This window comes from Syngnathus scovelli, chromosome 9 (genome assembly GCF_024217435.2).
Source record: "Syngnathus scovelli strain Florida chromosome 9, RoL_Ssco_1.2, whole genome shotgun sequence".
Lineage (NCBI taxonomy): Eukaryota > Metazoa > Chordata > Actinopteri > Syngnathiformes > Syngnathidae > Syngnathus > Syngnathus scovelli.
Genome location: NC_090855.1, coordinates 17,053,412 through 17,071,318, shown reverse-complemented (window position 1 = coordinate 17,071,318; position 17,907 = coordinate 17,053,412). Strand labels below are relative to the sequence as shown.

Sequence of the window (17,907 nt, the reverse complement as noted above, 5' to 3'; positions counted from 1 at the left end):
CTTGGTCGTCCTGCTCCATGCTCCACCCGACCGTGACAAATCCGTCCCCCGGTCATATTTCATACGGCCCACAGCTTTGGTTTTATAATGTATTATTCATGGCCCGCCTGCACTGTCAAACTGAATAAAAATAAAAAAAAATCATGAAACTTGAAACTGTAATTCCTCTCATTACCAAAAGGTGGCAGCACCAGCCCTCTCCGCTCATTTCTGCCATGGCGACTGCAAAGAAAACGAGGAAAGTTGACATTGAGGGCCGTCGCTTTCAAGAGAAATGGGAATTACAATATTTCTTCACTGAAAATCAAGGCAATTGTGTCTAATTCGTAAAGAGACTCTTGCCTTGTTTAAGGATTTCAACCTAAAGAGACACCATCAGACTAAACATGCTAACACATACGACAAGCTAACAGGGAGTGACCGCGCTGATAAAGGGAAGCAGCTCCAAGCTGAACTGGCATCACAACAGCGATTCATCACGTGGGGCTGTGAGTCAAAAGTAAATCAAAAGTAAAAATTACTTATTAAATATTACGAAGTGGCCATGTTAATGCTGTTGATGTTATGAACATGTAGACGTGACACAAACTATTACTTTCTGAAAAATATTGTAAATGACAAGAGCAAAATTCACTTGTTAAGTTTTAATAATAACAGACAACTTTGCATTACTTATAACTCCTGTTTAAAATGTTCATGAGGCAAAAATAATTGTAAACTCTTGTAAATTAAATTATTTCATACAGTTTGTTCAATGTTATCTGACTCTTCAGATATGAATGAAAGGCAGAATTTGTGTTTTTAAAGTTGTTCACATCTGCCTGAGTGGCTTATGTTTGGTTATTTTGTCATTTAAAAAATAAAGACAATTCGGACAATGAAATTTGTTTCATAACAGTATGTATTTGCATGAAATTTCTGTAGTTAAAAAATGTCTGAAAAAAGTATTGGCCCCCGGGCCCCTTCACTTTATCAAATCTGGCCCTCCTTGCAAAAACTTTGGACACCCCTGCCCTAAATGAAACCAGAAGTGACCTAAATTTAACATTTGCTCTAACTTTTACAATTTTTGTCCGATTCAACCCGTTTCAACTTTTGAGCTCCAAAGTTAACCTCTTGAATCTGTAGTTTTCCTTTTGTTCAGAATTTCAAAAATTAGGGCGCATTTTTTTTTAAATTTCCATTCATTCTCTGAGGCATTCAACATTTGCTCTAACTTCTATATTTTTTAACCGATTCAACCCGTTCCAACTTTCAACTGTTCATCTTTTCCCTACCTATTCCACAACTTTCCACTTACCAAAACTTCAAACTTTTCAATTTTGAAATGTTGGCTAAATTCTCCAAAATTTCATTTTTCAACTATAATTTCTACATTTTTCAACCGATTCAACCCGTTCCAACTTTCAACTCTTCATCATTTACCTACTTATTCCACAACTTCCCACTTACCAAAAATGACAAGTTTTCAATTTTGAAGTTCACCACAAATTCTCCAAATTTTGTGCATTTCTCAAGTAATTAAACTCATTTTAACATCATTCGGCAGCATTCCCCAAGAAGTTATTCAGTCTTCGCCTTCACACGCAATTTCTCCAGGAATTGCATTTTCTAGTTATTATTATTATTGTGTGAAAGCGATAGCCTTCACACATACTATGTTATTCTACACCATTCACTTTATTATTATTATTATTATTATTAGTGTGAAGGTGAAGACCTTCACACTATTGTTATTCCTGTCCTTTATTATTAGTGTGAAGGTGAAGACCTTAACACTATTATTCCTGTCCTTTATTATTTTCCTTCCTATTCTACAACTTCCCACTTACCAAAAATTTGAAATTCACCACAAATTCTCCAAAATTTTATTTTACACTTCTATTTTCTACATTTTTCAAGTAATTCAACTCGTTTCAACATCATTCGGCAGCATTCCCCAAGACGTTATTCAAAGTCTTCGCCTTCACACGCAATTTCTCCAGAAATTGCATTTTCTAGTTATTATTGTACTTATTCTGCCCACTTTTTTGACGCTTAATTACTTCCACATACTTAAACCGATTCACTCTGTTCCACTTTTCACTTACACCGTTGCTTACATTTTTTTTCTGTTTTAACAAAATTCACAAATTTCCGGCAAATCTTTCCCTATTCATTCTTAATGGAAGATTCAACATGTCACATTTATGTTGTTCCAGTTTGAAATTCACATAATTCAACACATTCAAATGACATTGGGGACATTCCCAAACTTGCCAAATAAAAAAAATTCACGTTTTAACGTTTAAAATTTGCAAAAAATTTTGCTAAAAATTTTGCAAAATTTCACCAAATTTCCAGATACTTCTACTGATTCAACAAGTTCCATTTTTCAGCTGTTCATCTTTTGCCTACCTATTTCACACCTTCCCACTTACCAAAAAATCCACATTTTCGTGATTAAATTTATGCAAAATTTCACAAAATTTACTTTTTCTTACTGTTTTTACATTTTCAACCTATTCAACCAATTCCAAAGCATTTACATCCGTCCAGTTTTAAATTCACATCATTCAGCACATTCAAATCACATTGGGGACATTCCCAAAATTGACAAATTCAAAAATTTCACGTTTTCACGTTTAAAAATTGCACGTGTATTCAAATGCCTATAAGATTCAAGATTCAAGAATTTTTATTCGCCATGATTGGGCATGCCAAACAAGGAATTTGACTTCGGTACATCACAGCCTCTGTTCAACATTTAGATGACTAACAACACTCAGGACGTGTGAAAAATGACAAATATTCTCAGACATCCCCTGATCTTAAACTCCCAGGAGGGCAAGGAAAAACTCAAAACTCCAACTAGGGGAAATGAGAAACCTTGAGAAGAGACCACTGACCCCTCTTCTAGGATGACCAGGCTGCAATGGATGCAGAGAGGACACACAGTACAAATAGTGTAGACAATTCAAAAAGGGTGTGGGGAGCAGGATGTTATTGGACAGCAGTGACTCTGAGACTCTAAGAGTGGTGTGAGTTCATCAGAGCAACAGCCTGGGGAAAGAAGCTGTCTCTGTGTCTGCTGGTTTTGGCGTACAGAGCTCTATAACGCCGTCCGGAAGGGAGTAGTTCAAACAGACTGCAACCTGGGTGAGAGGGGTCTGTAGAGATGTTACTTGCACATTTCCTGGTCCTGGACAGGTACAAGTCTTGGGTAGATGGGAGGTTGATCCCAATTATCTTTTCAGCAGTCCTGATTGTCGGTTGCAGTCTGTGCTTGTCTTATTTGGAGGCCGAGCCAAACCAGACAGTGATGGAGGTGCAGAGGACAGACTGGATGATGGCAGTGTAGAAGGTCTTCAGCAGCTCCCGCGGCAGGTTGAACTTCTTGAGCTGTCTCGGGAAGTACAGCCTCTGCTGGGCCTTCTTCCGGACAGTCTATGTGGCCGGTCCATTTCAGGTCCCAAGAGATTGTGGTTCCCAGGAACTTGAAGGTGTCTGTGGAGTTTATAGTATTACTGTGGATAGTGAAGGGTGAAAGTAGTGAAGGGTCTCGCCTGAAGTCCACTGTCATCTCCACGGTCTTGAGCGGGTTCAGCTCCAGGTGGTTTTGGCTGCACCAGTGGACCAGCGGCTCCACCTCCTGTCTGTACGCAGTCTCATCACCGTCCCGGATCAGTCCGATGAGAGTGGTGTTGTCTGCATAATTCAGGAGCTTCACAGGAGAGTCACCTGAGGAGAAATCATTGGTGTAGAGAGAGAAGAGCAGTGGGGAGAGGACGCACCCCTGAGGGGTTCCAGTATGGGGTATGCTCCCCAGCCTCACACCCTGTCCTCTGTTGGTCAGGAAGCTGGTGATCCACTGACAGGTGGAGGCAGGCACTGCGAGCTGGATGAGCATCTGTTGGAGGATGTCAGGAGCGAGCTGAAGTCAACGAACAGGATCCTGGCGTACATTCCTGGGGTGTCCAGGTGGTGCAGGATGTAGTGCAGTCCCATGTTGACCGCATCATCCACCGACCTGTTTGCCCGGTAGGCAAACTGGAGGGGGTCAAGCAGGGGGCCTGTGACATCCTTCAGGTGGTTCAGCACTAACCTGTCGAAAGATTTCATGACCACAGATGTCAGAGCGACAGGTCTATAGTCATTCAAACCTGTGATGGCGGGCTTCTTGGCCACTGGGACAATGGTGGAGCTCTTGAAGCACGAGGGCACCTCACACAGCTCCAGGGATCCGTACAAAGGTGGGTGCCAGCTGTTCAGCACAGACTTTAAAGCAGGAAGGTGACACACCGTCTGGGCCCGGTGTCTTCCTGGTCTTTTGTCTCCGGAACATCTGGCGCACTTTCCCCCGCGGATCTGGACTGCAAGCGCGGCCTCTTTAAGAGAGAGGTGACAACGGTGATGGAGGTGTGGACAGAGCGCTTGTGGGGGGAGGTCAAGTCAAGTTTATTTGTATAGCCCTAAATCACAAGCAGTCTCAAAGGGTTTAATGTGAGTATGTTGATTGTGCTGCAGGAGGTCCTGTTGTGTGGGAGGACCAATCAAACGTGCAGTAGACCCTGTTTAGCTGGTTTGCAAGCCTTGGGTTCTCCACAGGACGGAGGGGTTCGTTTCTTGAAGCCCGTGATGCTGTGCAGACCGTTCCACACTGTTGAGTGATCAGGATTGGCAGAGAGGTGTCTTTCCAGGCTCTCCCCATAACACCTCCTGGCTTTCCTGACCTCTCGGTTCAGTGTGTTTCTGGTCTGCTTGAACAAGTCCCGGGCGCCGCTCATTTAGGCCTCCTCCTTGACTTTGCGCAGCCTCCTGAGGTTCGGTGTAAACCAAGGTTTGTCGTTGTTGTACGTGCAGAATGTCTTAGTCTGCACACACAGATCCTCACAAAAACTGATGTATGATGTGACAGTGTCAGTGAGTTCATGCAGGTCTGAAGTTGCAGCTTCAAAAACTCCCCAATCGGTGCAGTCAAAGCAGGCTTGGAGGTCCTGCCTTGACTCCACTGTCCACTTCCTCACAGTCCTCACCACAGGCTTAGAAGCTGGGATCAGATGAACTAGACAGTGGTCCGAGAGTCCTAAAGCTGCACGAGCCACAGAGTGGTATGCATTCTTAATTATGGTGTAGCAGTGGTCCAATTTCTGTGCCCCTCTGGTGGGACACGTTATGTACAGTCTGTATCTGGGGAGTTCGTGTGCGAGGTTCGCCCTGTTAACATCACCCAGAACAATGATTAATGAATTTGGTAGAAGTTTCTCCATGTCTGTCACCTGGTCAGCCAGCATCTGGGTGGCTTCACTCGCGCGTGCGTGTGGTGGAATGTAAACAGCCACCATGACGATCGAGGAGAACAACCGTGGTGAATGGAACGGCCGGCAGTTTATGAAAAGTGTTTCTAGGAGAGGGCTGCAAGACTCTTTCAACACCGTGACATCAGTATACCAACGTTCATTAATGTAGAAACAGAGACCACCTCCCTTTGATTTTCCGGTGAGTTCCGCGCTGCGATCTGCACGCATTAGCCGAAACCCAGCTAACTCCACGGTGTGGTGGGGGGTGCGGTGCGTCCGTTAAGCCACGTTTCAACAAAACACGGAGCGGCGGATCTGCTGAAGTCTGTGTTCCTTGAAGTGAGGAGCAGCAGTTCGTTCATCTTGTTCGCCAGGGAGCGGACATTCGCCAGATGAACTGATGGTAGGGCAGAACGGAACCCTCTCTGCCTCAGCTTTACGAGGTTTCCGGCTCGTTTTCCGCGTCGTCTTCGTCGTGCTAGCTTGTATAGCACCGCTCCGGCTAAAATCTCCGTCAAACAGTCTGGATCAGAGAGAACAGGAGAGAAAATACCAGAAGAAGACTGTCCGATGTTTAACAGCACTTCTCTGGTAAAAGTAAAAGGACTTTTGAATGTCAAACTTAACAGAACAATAAACTATCATTGGCTGGGGGGCTGCACAAGTGTACCACCTTTTCAGCGGTAAACCTTTGTACAGGACTGTCTCAGAAAATTTGAATATTGTTTTATATTATAATATATTTATTTTCTGTAATGCAATTAAAAAAACAAAATGTCGTTCTGGATTCATTACAAATCAACTGAAATATTGCAAGTCTTTTATTGTTTTAATATTGCTGAGTATGCCTTACAGCTTAAGAAAACTCAAAAATCCTATCTCACAAAATTAGAATATTTCCTCAGACCAAGTAAAAAAAAAAAACCCTTAAAACAGCTAAACAAAATCAAACATTTGAAAATGTCCATTAATGCACTCAGTACTTGGTTGGGAATCCTTTTGCACGGATTACTGCATCAATGCGGCGTGGCATGGCGGCAATCAGCCTGTGGCATTGCTGAGGTGTTAAGGATGCCCAGGATGCTTCAATAGTGAGTGGCCTTTAGCTCATTTGCATTGTTGGGTCTGGTGTCTTTCAGCTTCTGCTTCACAATACCCCACAAAAACTCTATGGGGTTCAGGTCAGGGGAATTGGCAGGCCAATCAAGTACAGTAATGCCATTGTCAGTACACCATTTACTGGTGGTTTTGGCACTGTGGGCAGATGCCAGATCATGCTGGAAAACACAGTGGACCAAAACCAGCAGCTGACTGTGCAAACTTCACACTGGATTTCAAGCAACTTGGATTTTGCTTCTTTCCAGCCTATGTCCAGACTCTGGCGCCTTGACTTCCAAATGAAATACAAAACTTGCTTTTTTTCTGAAAAGAGGACTTTGGATCACTCTGCAACTGTCCAGTGCTTCTTTTCCATAGCCCAAGTCAGACGCTTCTTCCGTTGTCTTGAGTTCAGAAGTGGCTCGACCATGGGAATAAGGCTATTGTAGACCATTTCCCGGACACGTCTGTGAACAGTGGCTTTTGATGCCTGGACTCCAGCTTCAGTCTACTGTCTTTGAAGCTCCCCCAAATTCTGGAAGTGACTCTTCTTCACAATGCTGTTAAGGCTGCGGTCATCTCTCTTGGTTGTGCAGCGTTTCCTGCCACATTTCCCCCTTCCAACAGACTTTGTGGATGTGCTTTGAAATTGCACTCTGAACAGCTTGCTCTTTGAGAAATTTCTTTTGTCTCTTACCCTCCTGATGGAGGAGATCAATGATGGTCCTACGGACAGCAGTCAGATCAGCAGTCTTCCCCATACTTGTGATTTAGTATACTGAACCAAGCTGAGTGTTTTTCAAGGCTCAGGAAACCCTTGCAGGTGTTTCGAGTTAATTAGACCATTCAAGTGATTAGTTGAATACCCTACTAGTATACTTTTTCATGATATTCTAATATTTTGAGGTAGGATATGAGTTTTCCTAAGCCCTATGCCATAATCAGCAATATTAAAATAATAAAAGGCTTGCAATATTTCAGTTGGGTTGTAATGAATCCAGAATGTATGGCATTTTTGTTTTTTAATTGCATTACAAAAAATAAAGAACTTTATCACAATATTCAAATTTTCTGAGATAGTCCTGTATATCCCACCGCTCACCCTTCGCACGTCGCATGACAGACAACCATTCGTGAAATTCTGTTCTCTCCACACTCTTATTAATACACAAAGCCGATCAATATAACATTGGTGACACCGTTGCTTTAGTGCTTGGACCCATTCCTTATGTGTCTAGAAAGTTGATCATGTCATACATGCAAAATGCCCTAGTGCAAAGTTGGCGTGAAACCTGGGAACGCGACCATGTCAAGTTGGTTCCGAGGAGCCAGTTAACATAGGCGGGTATACACTCGGCATTAGATCAACTCGTACCCTCACCGGGTAATTTGGTTTTGGCTATGTCCAAGATAATTTGCTCTGGTTGCAGTGGGTGTACAATAACGTAGCGGTTAAGCCAATGGCCAGTGAGCTATTCTTTATTACTTCGCGTCACAGGTTCAAATCCCAATATGACTGTTCTATTTTTTTCTTTATTTGTTTTTGCTATTTCTTCCGACCAGTTGGAAATGTAGACGAGATGTTTCATTCAAAGTTTTTAATGAGAATTTGAACAGTTTTGCAGTCCGCAAGTTCCATGTTGCTTGTGACGAATCTGCAGTCACGAAACACAAGATTGCACAACTCGCTTTACCCTAACAAGTGCAACTGGAGACGGGGAGCAAGTTAACCTGTAACACAGGCGCTGAAGTGATGGAAACTGTTATTCATAACAACAGTGTCGTATTTAATGAGAATTAGTGACAGTAGTTTTTTGGTGAAATGTTTTTTTAATGCTGTTAATAAATGCATTTGTTTTCAAAAAGCTTTTTTTGAATATCCATGCTTTACTACCGACTAAAGGCCCAAACAGTTTATGCAATGACCTTTACATGTTTATACATGTTTACACGTTTATATTACTTAACACAAACACTATATCCATCTGCTCCTGGTTCGACCCCCCCGGTCAAAATTTAGAACCCAATTTGGCCCGCAAGTCAAAATGTTTGCCACCCCTGGTCTAGCTTGTCAGGCTAACCACTTCCACTAACTAATCCATTCTGAGTATAGTGGTGCAGACGCCCAATAACAAACAAATAAATACAAATAAAGGGTGCTGGCCGGCACAGACAGTTGCACACAATTCCCTACAATTACCACAAGAAAAATTACTTTTCTGGAGTAAAAAGAAAAGCCTTTTTCTCCTGGAGTAGATGAATGGCATTTCAGCTCATTTCAGTCAGATGAGATGATTCTTATATCTGCGTGTTGTGGCAAGGTCACAGAGCCGAGCCCGGTATATTAAGGCACGGCGCAAATTATGTTCATGTTGATGGATGGATTATAATTGCGTCACTTAGAGGACACATGCTGGAAGGAAATCACCAGGCGTATTCCCATCGTTCATTTCATCATGCACAGGCTTCTTTTCGGATGTGTTCACGCTTGGCGATTTTTGGCAAATTGTCGGTAAAAGGCTAAGACTCGTTCCTTCCTGTTGGGCATGGGGACTCGGCAGCCTTAATCGTCCTTCTGACTCGTTCCGGGCACGGGGGACGGGGAGCCCAAAGTCGGTGGTGGCTGGTCCCCACCGGTTGGGGCAGCAGCAAGCGGCCAGGTCAGCTCGGAAGGAGGGTGTGTAGAAGCCGTAGATGAGTGGGTCGCAGCAAGTGTTGAGGTTTCCAAAGAGGAAGAGGCCGTGGTGGATGTACTCGGGCGTGAAGTGTACCACTTCGGGGTGGAACCAGTACCATACTCCCAGCAGGTAGTACGGCGTCCAGCACACTATGAACGAGAGCATGATGACCACGGTCATCTTCAGAGTCTTCATCCTGGCCTTGGAGATGCCCTCGCTGCTGCTACGACGCAGTTGGCCTGAGGACACACGGTCAGGTGCTGCATTTAAAAGCCATCCTTCTTGGCACTTGAAGCTAACCTTCTGCCATGTCGCTTGTCATGTTCTGCCCTTCACCCACTACTGTACATCGCCCCCCCAACAAAAAAAAATCTCAAAGAAGCAAAATAAAAATTGGATGGCGGGCACATTTCACGGGAGTTGGACGTATTGCTCGGCTTACCTTTATTCCTCAGGTGCGTGTTGTTGATGTGCAGCATAATGTGGCCGTAACAGCAGCTCATCACCAACAGGGGGAGCGCGTACAAGGTGCTGAAGTGGAACATGTTGTAGAGCGTTTCCTGCCAGTGGACACTGAACGTGGCGTGTGTCGCACACTGCGTAAAGTTGACGCCCGCGTCCACCGTGCCGAACACAAACAGCTACAAGTGATACCAGAGCATGGTGACGTCACCAAAACTTGACACAATGAAAGTGGGACATCACGACATGACGGAAATTAGTCTCGAGTGTTGTTAGCTTTCTGCAGGGAGCCTCTTAGCATTGTGAGCATTGTGAGCATTCCTCGTGGCGTTAGCCCGAGCTAGCAGCAGGCGGTCCTCATCATTAAATTTCCGAAACATTCCAGACGGGATTTACCGCTCACTGCTGCGGCCTCCGCTGAGCACAAGCACTCGGATGGGCAACCTTCCACGCAAGTTGCCAATCTTATCGTCCACCATTTTAATGACAATCTAGTACCTTCCATGTTAACGGCTCTTAAAAATCTATTGTTTCACCAACATCGCTATCCGGGGGTCACGATCGCCCATGGATTACCCAACAACACCGGCGACCCAATTACCGCTCGTCCGCTACATGAACTGCAACATTTTCACTTCATGAGAGTGGCGCCGCCGGTGGTGCGCAACAACCACTCATGGCCATCGTAGTGCCAAAGCAACCTCTCACAGCCATCGTGACACCAAAGCACGCACCTGTGGTCCGGCGAGCAACAGGCTGAGGCTCCAGGCCAGCACCAACATGCGTCTGTTCCTGCGCCGGGCGCTCAGAGCGCGCAGAGGTCGCACAATGGCGCAATGGCGGTCCAGGCCGATGACAACCAGCGCCGAAGCCGAGGCGTACATGGCCAACAACTTCAGGAAGCTGAGCAACTTGCACAAGGCGTCGCCTCCGTACCACTGCACCGTGGCGTTCCACGCTGCATCAAGGGGCATCACCACAAAGGTCATCATCAGATCGGCTGACGCCAGGCTGACCATGAGTGGTTGCAGGCGAGAGGCTGAATGACGTCGGTTGAGCCCGCCCCACACGCTGGCCATCAGCGTCAGGTTGCCGGCGGCTGCTACGGCAAACAGTAGCGCCGTGGCCCCCACGCGGAAGCGAGCTGCCGCCCCAAACGTGGGAGCCTCCCACCGGGTCGCATTGGCGGTGGGCCATGCCAATAGTGACCACTGACCAGACATCCTCGTAGTCGGCGCCGCTGCACTGCTGAAGTTGGAAGTGGACGGAGGGCAGGAGAGAGAAAGAGAGAAGCCCAATCCCATTCCTTTCTCTTAACCCCAAATCTTTGTCTCGCCCCTTCCCCTAACTCTTCTTTGGAGTGATGGAGAACAAATGGTATTTGGATTGAGAGTCTCTCTCTCTCTCTCTCTCCAGAGTCTCCCTAGCAGTTGGACGAAGACAACACCAATCCATGTTTTTACTGCTGATTAATATAAAAAACGGTGTATGTAATTTGGTGTGATAAAATTTAACCTTGGCTGCCAGTATTGATAATTGGTTCCCGAAGTAGTAAGAAAAGAACGTAAAACGACTTTATAATGGATCAAAACTTCATATTGCACAAATCTGATTTCTCAAGCCACTCATGAAAGGTCATTTTTTTTTAATTAAAAATAGAATATGATTAATCATCGGAATTTACTTTAAAAAAAAAAACTAACAATCGTTTTCGAAAAGGATTGTGAGTAGACTGTTCCCCGTTTATCGCTGGGTTATGTTAAAAAAATGCCCGCCATTGGCAAAATCTGTTAAATTAGCCTTTTTTTTTTTTTTAAACATTCAAATTTGTTTTTTCGGTTTGGGGTTCACACTAAAAATTGGAACTGTGTGTTTGCATGACTGCTCGCACGTGCTCAATGAAGGAGGACGACGACACATCAAAGCGTGCTCAATGAAGGAGGAAGACGACAGATCAAAATGTGCTCAATGAAGGAGGACAACTACAGATCAAAGCTGGAAATCAGATGAACCTGGCACATCAGTTTACCGTTTTTCATTCAGTTTTGTTTAAGATAGACACTTAAGTTGTGTATTGAAAGAGGACATAAGAGAGTGGAAAACAACAAGGAACTGTGTGTAACGTGTTGTATTGTTTTCCTTAAGAAAGAAGGAGCATTTCAAAGTCAAAGTCACCTTTATTGTCAATTTCTCCACATGCCAAAGACACAAAAAGAAACCGAAATTTCGTTCCCCCCTATCCCACGGTGACAAGACATGGCCCACAACAGACAAACAAGTAAACAAGTATAACAGCGTGCTGAATAAATAATGAATAAATAACACAATAAATAAATAAATAAGAGGAGCAAAAAAAAAGGAGCAAGTGCGCGTACAGCAGACATTTCAGAAAAAGCGCAACAGTGCCGCACGCTACGCAGAAGGGGGTAGCAAGTTCAGGGTCCTAACAGCCTGGAGAAAGAAGCTGTTGGCGAGTCTGGTGGTGCGGGCGCGCAGGCTCCTGTACCTCTTCCCAGTTTTGTGACATATGTTGATTTCTTATCATCCACTTATGTTAATATTGGTTTGAAGATCGAGAGCCCAATTCATTTAGTTTTGGGTAAAGTTGACATTTAAAGTTTAATTCATCAGTCAAGTGTAAAAATGTCAGTTGTTAGGTTACGGATTCTAGTTATTGATCTGACTCCAAATTGCGATCAACACTTAACACATAAATTGCTATGTCCTAATCCACACACTGGCGCACCTAACAATTTTGCGAGTTCGTTCTGTCAAAGAGAAGACCAGTAGATCAATTAGACCAAATTTACCAATTATTTATTCCTGACAAAGCGCACTAATACAGGCCTGGGTCCCGGGTCCCTCACACTAAAACTCGTGCGTTTTTGTGACCACCAAAAGACGACACATTCTTCCGGGTTGCCCAGTTTTAAAGAAACACAATATGAATATTAAAGCATGCAAAATATTGTGAGATGATTGGTGGATGGCCATCTCCTCCCCGTGTCGGTGCTATCGCGGAGGTCAGGTGGTTGGAATTTCCCGCGAAGTCCGAGACACATAGACTTGCTGTTGTTCTCATTCCCGACCTTGAGATGTTCTCTCGTCCGGTACTCCCTGTCTGGGCCTATACACAACACTTCCAAGAAAACAAGCTCATGCAGTTTGCCTGCACATTCTTCGCCCCCCACCAATCCACACGTGCACTCTAATACTAGATATTAATATGATTATAAGTTTAACACAACCTTAAAAAATATGTTTGCAAACTCCCAAAAGCACATTTCCTTTTACAGTGTAGATCAGACAGAGCTGCTTTTAGAGGTAGATGGGTCTAAGCAGCTACCACCACGTAGAAGCAAAAGAGAGCGTGCACTGACAGGTAAAGAACTTCACAGTGTAAAAATAAACGAGCTTCTATGTCGCTTTCAGAGAAGTTATGAGTACTGGAAGGCCTTAATCAAGGTGGCCAAAAAATCTGTATTTCAGCAGGATTCTAGTGATTCACTTCAGAGGCACATTAGTAATATTCAACTAGAACTCTCTGAACTGAATCAAGTGTATGATGAATACCAAAAGATTGACAGCCCCACACATGAAGTGCGCCACAAGATGGGCAACTGTGTCTCCATCACCCGTCAAGTAATAGGAAATGGACAATCTCAAATAGTGGGAGATGCAGAAGAAATAATTTGGCCTGATGCACCCTCTGTATTTGCAATTACAGTCAGTGGTAGCTTAAAATATGGTACAAGGGGTGATCATGTTTGCACAAGTCAACCAGCAGCTAAAAGACAAGAAGCTGCTGCTGAATATGCAGCCACACAAGCTGTACTACATATAATGTCTGAACAAGAACAACAGCAATAGAGTATGTTAGCACTTGAAACTGAAAATAATTTGATAGTTGCAGCAGAAGAAGCAGACGCAAAAGCCCCGTCTTCTGCAAGCCCAAAAGGAAGTTGCAGAAGGTAAGATAGAGAAAGAGAACCGTGAGGCGCTCTCATAAAGAAACAGCGAGAGGAGCATGCTGCAAGGCAGAAGTCGGTTGATGGCTTAAAAAGAGAACTAACACGTTTAGAAGAGCTAAAACGGCTACGGCTACATGCAGCTAAGGCAAGACTTCAAGGCAGAGTTCAACCCAAACTAAGGATTCAAGGGCCCAAATGCTGAAGGGCCTAAACAGAAGCAAGTAGTTAAGTATGAGCCCCCTGTGTATAACACCCAACTTTCAAATGTTCATCTTTTGTCTACCTATTCCACAACTTCCCCCTTACCAAAAATTCAAAATTTTCAATTTTGAAATTCATGCCAAATTTTCCCAAATTTTGTTTATCCCTTCTAATTTCTACATTTTTCAAGTAATTCAACCTGTTACAACTTTAAACATCATTCTATTGAATACCCCAAATATTTATTCAGCTTCTTCGTCTTCACATGCAATTTCTCCAGAAATTGCATTTTCTAGTTAGAACTACTCTTCACTTCACTGGTTTCTTTTATATCAAACAAATTGTTTTAGGTTATTCACCTGACATGTTTCGGCGGTTTCTTCCGCCTTCATCAGAGTGTCACAGATGTGATAGTGACGCGTCTTTATCAGCTGATGGATGAAGGCGCGGCTCACCTGTCAGATTTGGCCTCCCTGATCCAACATCAAACATCAGCGTTGGATCAGGGAGGCCATTGAGATCCGCAAGCGGGGCCCGAGAACCATCAACAGGGATGAGGGAGCCTATATGCTCTCTACAACCTGGAACAGCATTCTGGAGAGGTGAATGGACAGTAGAGGGCGTGGCTCACCTGTCAAATCTGACAGGTGAGCCGCGCCTTCATCCATCAGCTGATAAAGACGCGTCACTATCACATCTGTGACACTCTGATGAAGGTGGAAGAAACCGCCGAAACATGTCAGGTGAATAACCTAAAACAATTTGTTTGATATAAAAGAAACCAGTGAAGTGATTAAATAAGGAAAAACAAAATGAACTTAGTACAATTAGAACTACTCTTTACACAGTAAATTAACTTAAAATGCAAAAATGAAGATGAAATGGCGAGCTGCAGGCAGTAAGAAAAGCTCGTTCAGCAATACAACTTCTATACATTATTTATACAACTTACAGCTGGTTTAGGGTTTAATAATTCATATTTGATGGATATGATTTTGTCGTCTATATTTGGTCCATGCAAAGACATGTCTAAATCTGGTTACAATAATAACCTCACTTCACACGGATCAATGGATGTTTAAAACGAAGCAATACAGCTTCTGTACATTATTTATACAATTTACAGCTGATTTACGGTTTAATGTTTAAAAATATGATCGGATTTGAGGATTTAATTATGCATAGATGAATTATAGATGCGTCTAAAATCGGTCTACACTTAGATGAAACGTTTAATAGACCCTTATGGCTCAGTGGAATGTTAATTTCTATTTGTTACTTTTGTTCGTGCGTTAGGGTGCAGAGGCGGTCCTGGCTACATTTGCGCCCTGGGTGAACCATCCATCGCGGCACCCTCGCCCCCCCTCCCGGACAAAAAAAAAATTGCCAATACCATCCGGTCCCTCAAATAACCTTGTGGTGAATTCTCTTCGATGTGCTACTGGTCTCCAAGATCAAACGGTGGCTAGCTGGCTCAGGAAAGGAAAACTTCAGTGACACACGGCTGATTGGGGAAAGATTTTATTCAATCGATGTCAGAATTGAAGTCTCTCTCTCTAGCCAAAAAAAGAAGTCCCCCTGTCTTCTCCCGCCTTGGATCTTATACCCCGCACCCCCCCCCCCCCCTTACTCAGGCGCACGCACACGAGGGCTGCTGGATGTCCTCTGACCCCCCACAGCCTGCCTTGTTGATTCTAACCAAATGGCCGATTCCTGTATCCTGGTGCCAGGAAGTCTGCCTTCCTGGCCCAGGCCCCATAAAATCCCATGCGCGCGTGATCGAGTTACCTCTAAACTGAGAAATGAAATAAACATTGCATGAGACCTAAATAAAAATACAGTACAACCTCAACAACAACAAATAATTGATCACATCACATATGTGTGAGTCAGATATTGTGGCCATAGCATAGTGCACTGTCGTTTTTTTTTTTATTTTTTGTGCATAAAATGTTCACATAACACAATTGATTACAGGTGGATAGGTATTATTTTTAACTAGAAAATGCAATTTCTGGAGGAATTGAGTGTGAAGACAAAGACCATGAATGGGAATTTTAAAAAAATGTGCGTCAAATTTTTTTGAAATTTGTAACAAAATGAAAACTACAGGTTCAGGAGGTTCACTTTGGAACTCAAAAGTTGAAAATGGTTGAATGGGACAAAAATTGTAAAGGTTAGAGCAAATGTTATTTTTAGGTCACTTCTGGTTTCATTTAAGGCACTTCTTGTTGAAATAAGGTCAATTCCGGTTTATTTGGGGCACTTCCGGTTTAATATATATATCAACATTTGCTCTAACTTCTAGATTTTTCATCCGATTCAACCCATTCCAACGTTCAATTGTTCATCTTCTTTCTACCTATTCCACAATTTCCCACTTACCAAAAATTCCAAATTTTCAAATTTGGAATTCAACCAAATTCTTAAAAAAATCGTTTTTCTACTCTAACTTCTACATTTTTCAACAGATTTAACCCATTCAAAATTTCCTTTGTTCATCTCTTGCCTACCTATTCTACAACTACCCACTTACCAAAAATTCCAAATTTGAAATTCAACAAAATTCTCAAAAATTTTGTTTTTCTACTCTCATTTGTACATTTTTCAACCGATTCAACCCATTCCAACTTTCAACTGTTCATCTTTTGCCTATCTATTCCACAACTTCCCACTTACCAAAAATTCCTAATTTGAAATTCAACCAAATTCTCCAAAATTTCGTTTTTCTACTCTAATTTCTACATTTTTCAACCGATTCAACCCATTCAAACTTTTAACTCTTCATCTCTTGCCTACCGATTCTACAACTTCCCACTTACCAAAAATTCAAAATTTGAAATTCAACCAAATTTTCCAAAATTTCGGTTTTCTACTCTCACATCTACATTTCTCTACCGATTCAACCCATTCCAACTTTCAAGTTTTCATCTTTTGCCTACCTATTCCATAGCTTCCCTTTAAAAAAATCCAAATTTTCCAATTTTAAATTCAACCAGTCTCCAAAATTGTGTTTTTCTACTCTATTTTCTACATTTTTCAACCGATTCAACCCATTCCAACTTTCAACTCATCTTTTTCCTACGTATTCCCCAAATTCCAAGTTCAAAATGGCGGCGCGTGAACACGCAGCGGCCACTCTCTGTCCCGTTCGGTGTTTTGTGAGTGTTTACTGAGTGTTTGTCTGGCAGTTTTGTGTGTATTCGTCTCGTGTGATACGTCGTGCTACTAGTGCGGCGGGCATGTTCTGCTCAACATCGGCGGAAGTGGGTTTTATGGCGTTCTGGACTTTGGTGCGGAGAGATTTGCTGCTGGTGTTAGCGCTCGGACTGCTTCGTCATGGAGCGACGCCGGACTGGCCTGCTCTTCCTCCCCCGGTTGGACTGCGTCCTGAGCTCGGACTGCTCCGTCCTGGAGCATTGTTGGGATGCGTCGGCAGCGGGTCTGCGAGGCAGCGGAAGAGGGGCCAGCGCGGAGACGTCGGGCCAGGCTTGCGGCCAACCCAGCTCGCCCATCCGTGCCTTCCATTCTCCTGGCGTACGTTCGTTCGCGGGACGACAAGATGGGTTGCGTTCGCCTGATAGGATCCACGAACCGGACAGTGCGTGCCTGCTGTGTGCTCGTGTTCACAGTGGCCTGGTTGACTGTCATCTTACCGGACTCTGCTGTGCATCGGGAGCGGCTAGCGTGCTATCACGCTTATTGTTCATTGATGTTGACTTCTTATGTTATTTTTCCTGTGTTGTTTACTTGTATGTGCGTTGTGAACTCTGTCTTGTCACCCTGGGATAGTGAGAAACGTAATTTCGATCTCTTTGTGTGTCTTGACATGCGGAGGAATTGACAATAAAGGAGACTTTGACTTTGACTTTTTTTGACTTTGAAATTCCCACTTACCATAAATTCCACATTTTCAGATTTGAAATTCAACCAAACCCTCCAAAATACCGAAATTCCACCAAATTCTCCAAAATTCCGTTTTTCACCTCTGTTTTCTACATTTCTCTAGTAATTCAACTCGTTTCAACGTCATTCGCCAGCATTCCCCAAAAAGTTATTCATAGTCTTCGCCTTCACATGCAATTTCTCCAGAAATTGCATTTTCTAGTTGTGTGAAGGCGATGGCCTTCACACATATGTTATTCTAAACCATTCTCTATTGTTGTGTGAAGGCGATGGCCTTCACACATATGTTATTCTACACCATTCTCTATTATT

The 17,907-nt window shown here is 43.5% G+C and overlaps 2 protein-coding genes across 2 annotated transcripts in view; one reads left to right on the top strand and one right to left on the bottom strand.

Moving 5' to 3' along the window:
• Positions 1 to 14,047, top strand: part of LOC125975090 (uncharacterized) — a 44,173-nt gene extending 30,126 nt beyond the window's left edge. Inside the window, exon 2 of the transcript XR_011087380.1 lies at positions 11,422 to 14,047. The gene's annotated coding sequence lies outside the window, so the exon portion shown is untranslated. The remainder of the gene's footprint in view (positions 1 to 11,421) is intronic.
• LOC125975092 (gonadotropin-releasing hormone II receptor-like) lies at positions 8,424 to 11,429 on the bottom strand. The gene is made up of 3 exons (XM_049730226.2): positions 10,252 to 11,429; positions 9,498 to 9,696; positions 8,424 to 9,294 (listed from the first exon to the last, which is right to left on the bottom strand). Exons 1-3 carry the CDS (start codon positions 10,819 to 10,821, stop codon positions 8,777 to 8,779), a joined length of 1,287 nt encoding a protein of 428 aa, XP_049586183.1. The 5' UTR covers positions 10,822 to 11,429; the 3' UTR covers positions 8,424 to 8,776.
• Positions 14,048 to 17,907: the final 3,860 nt, after the last annotated feature.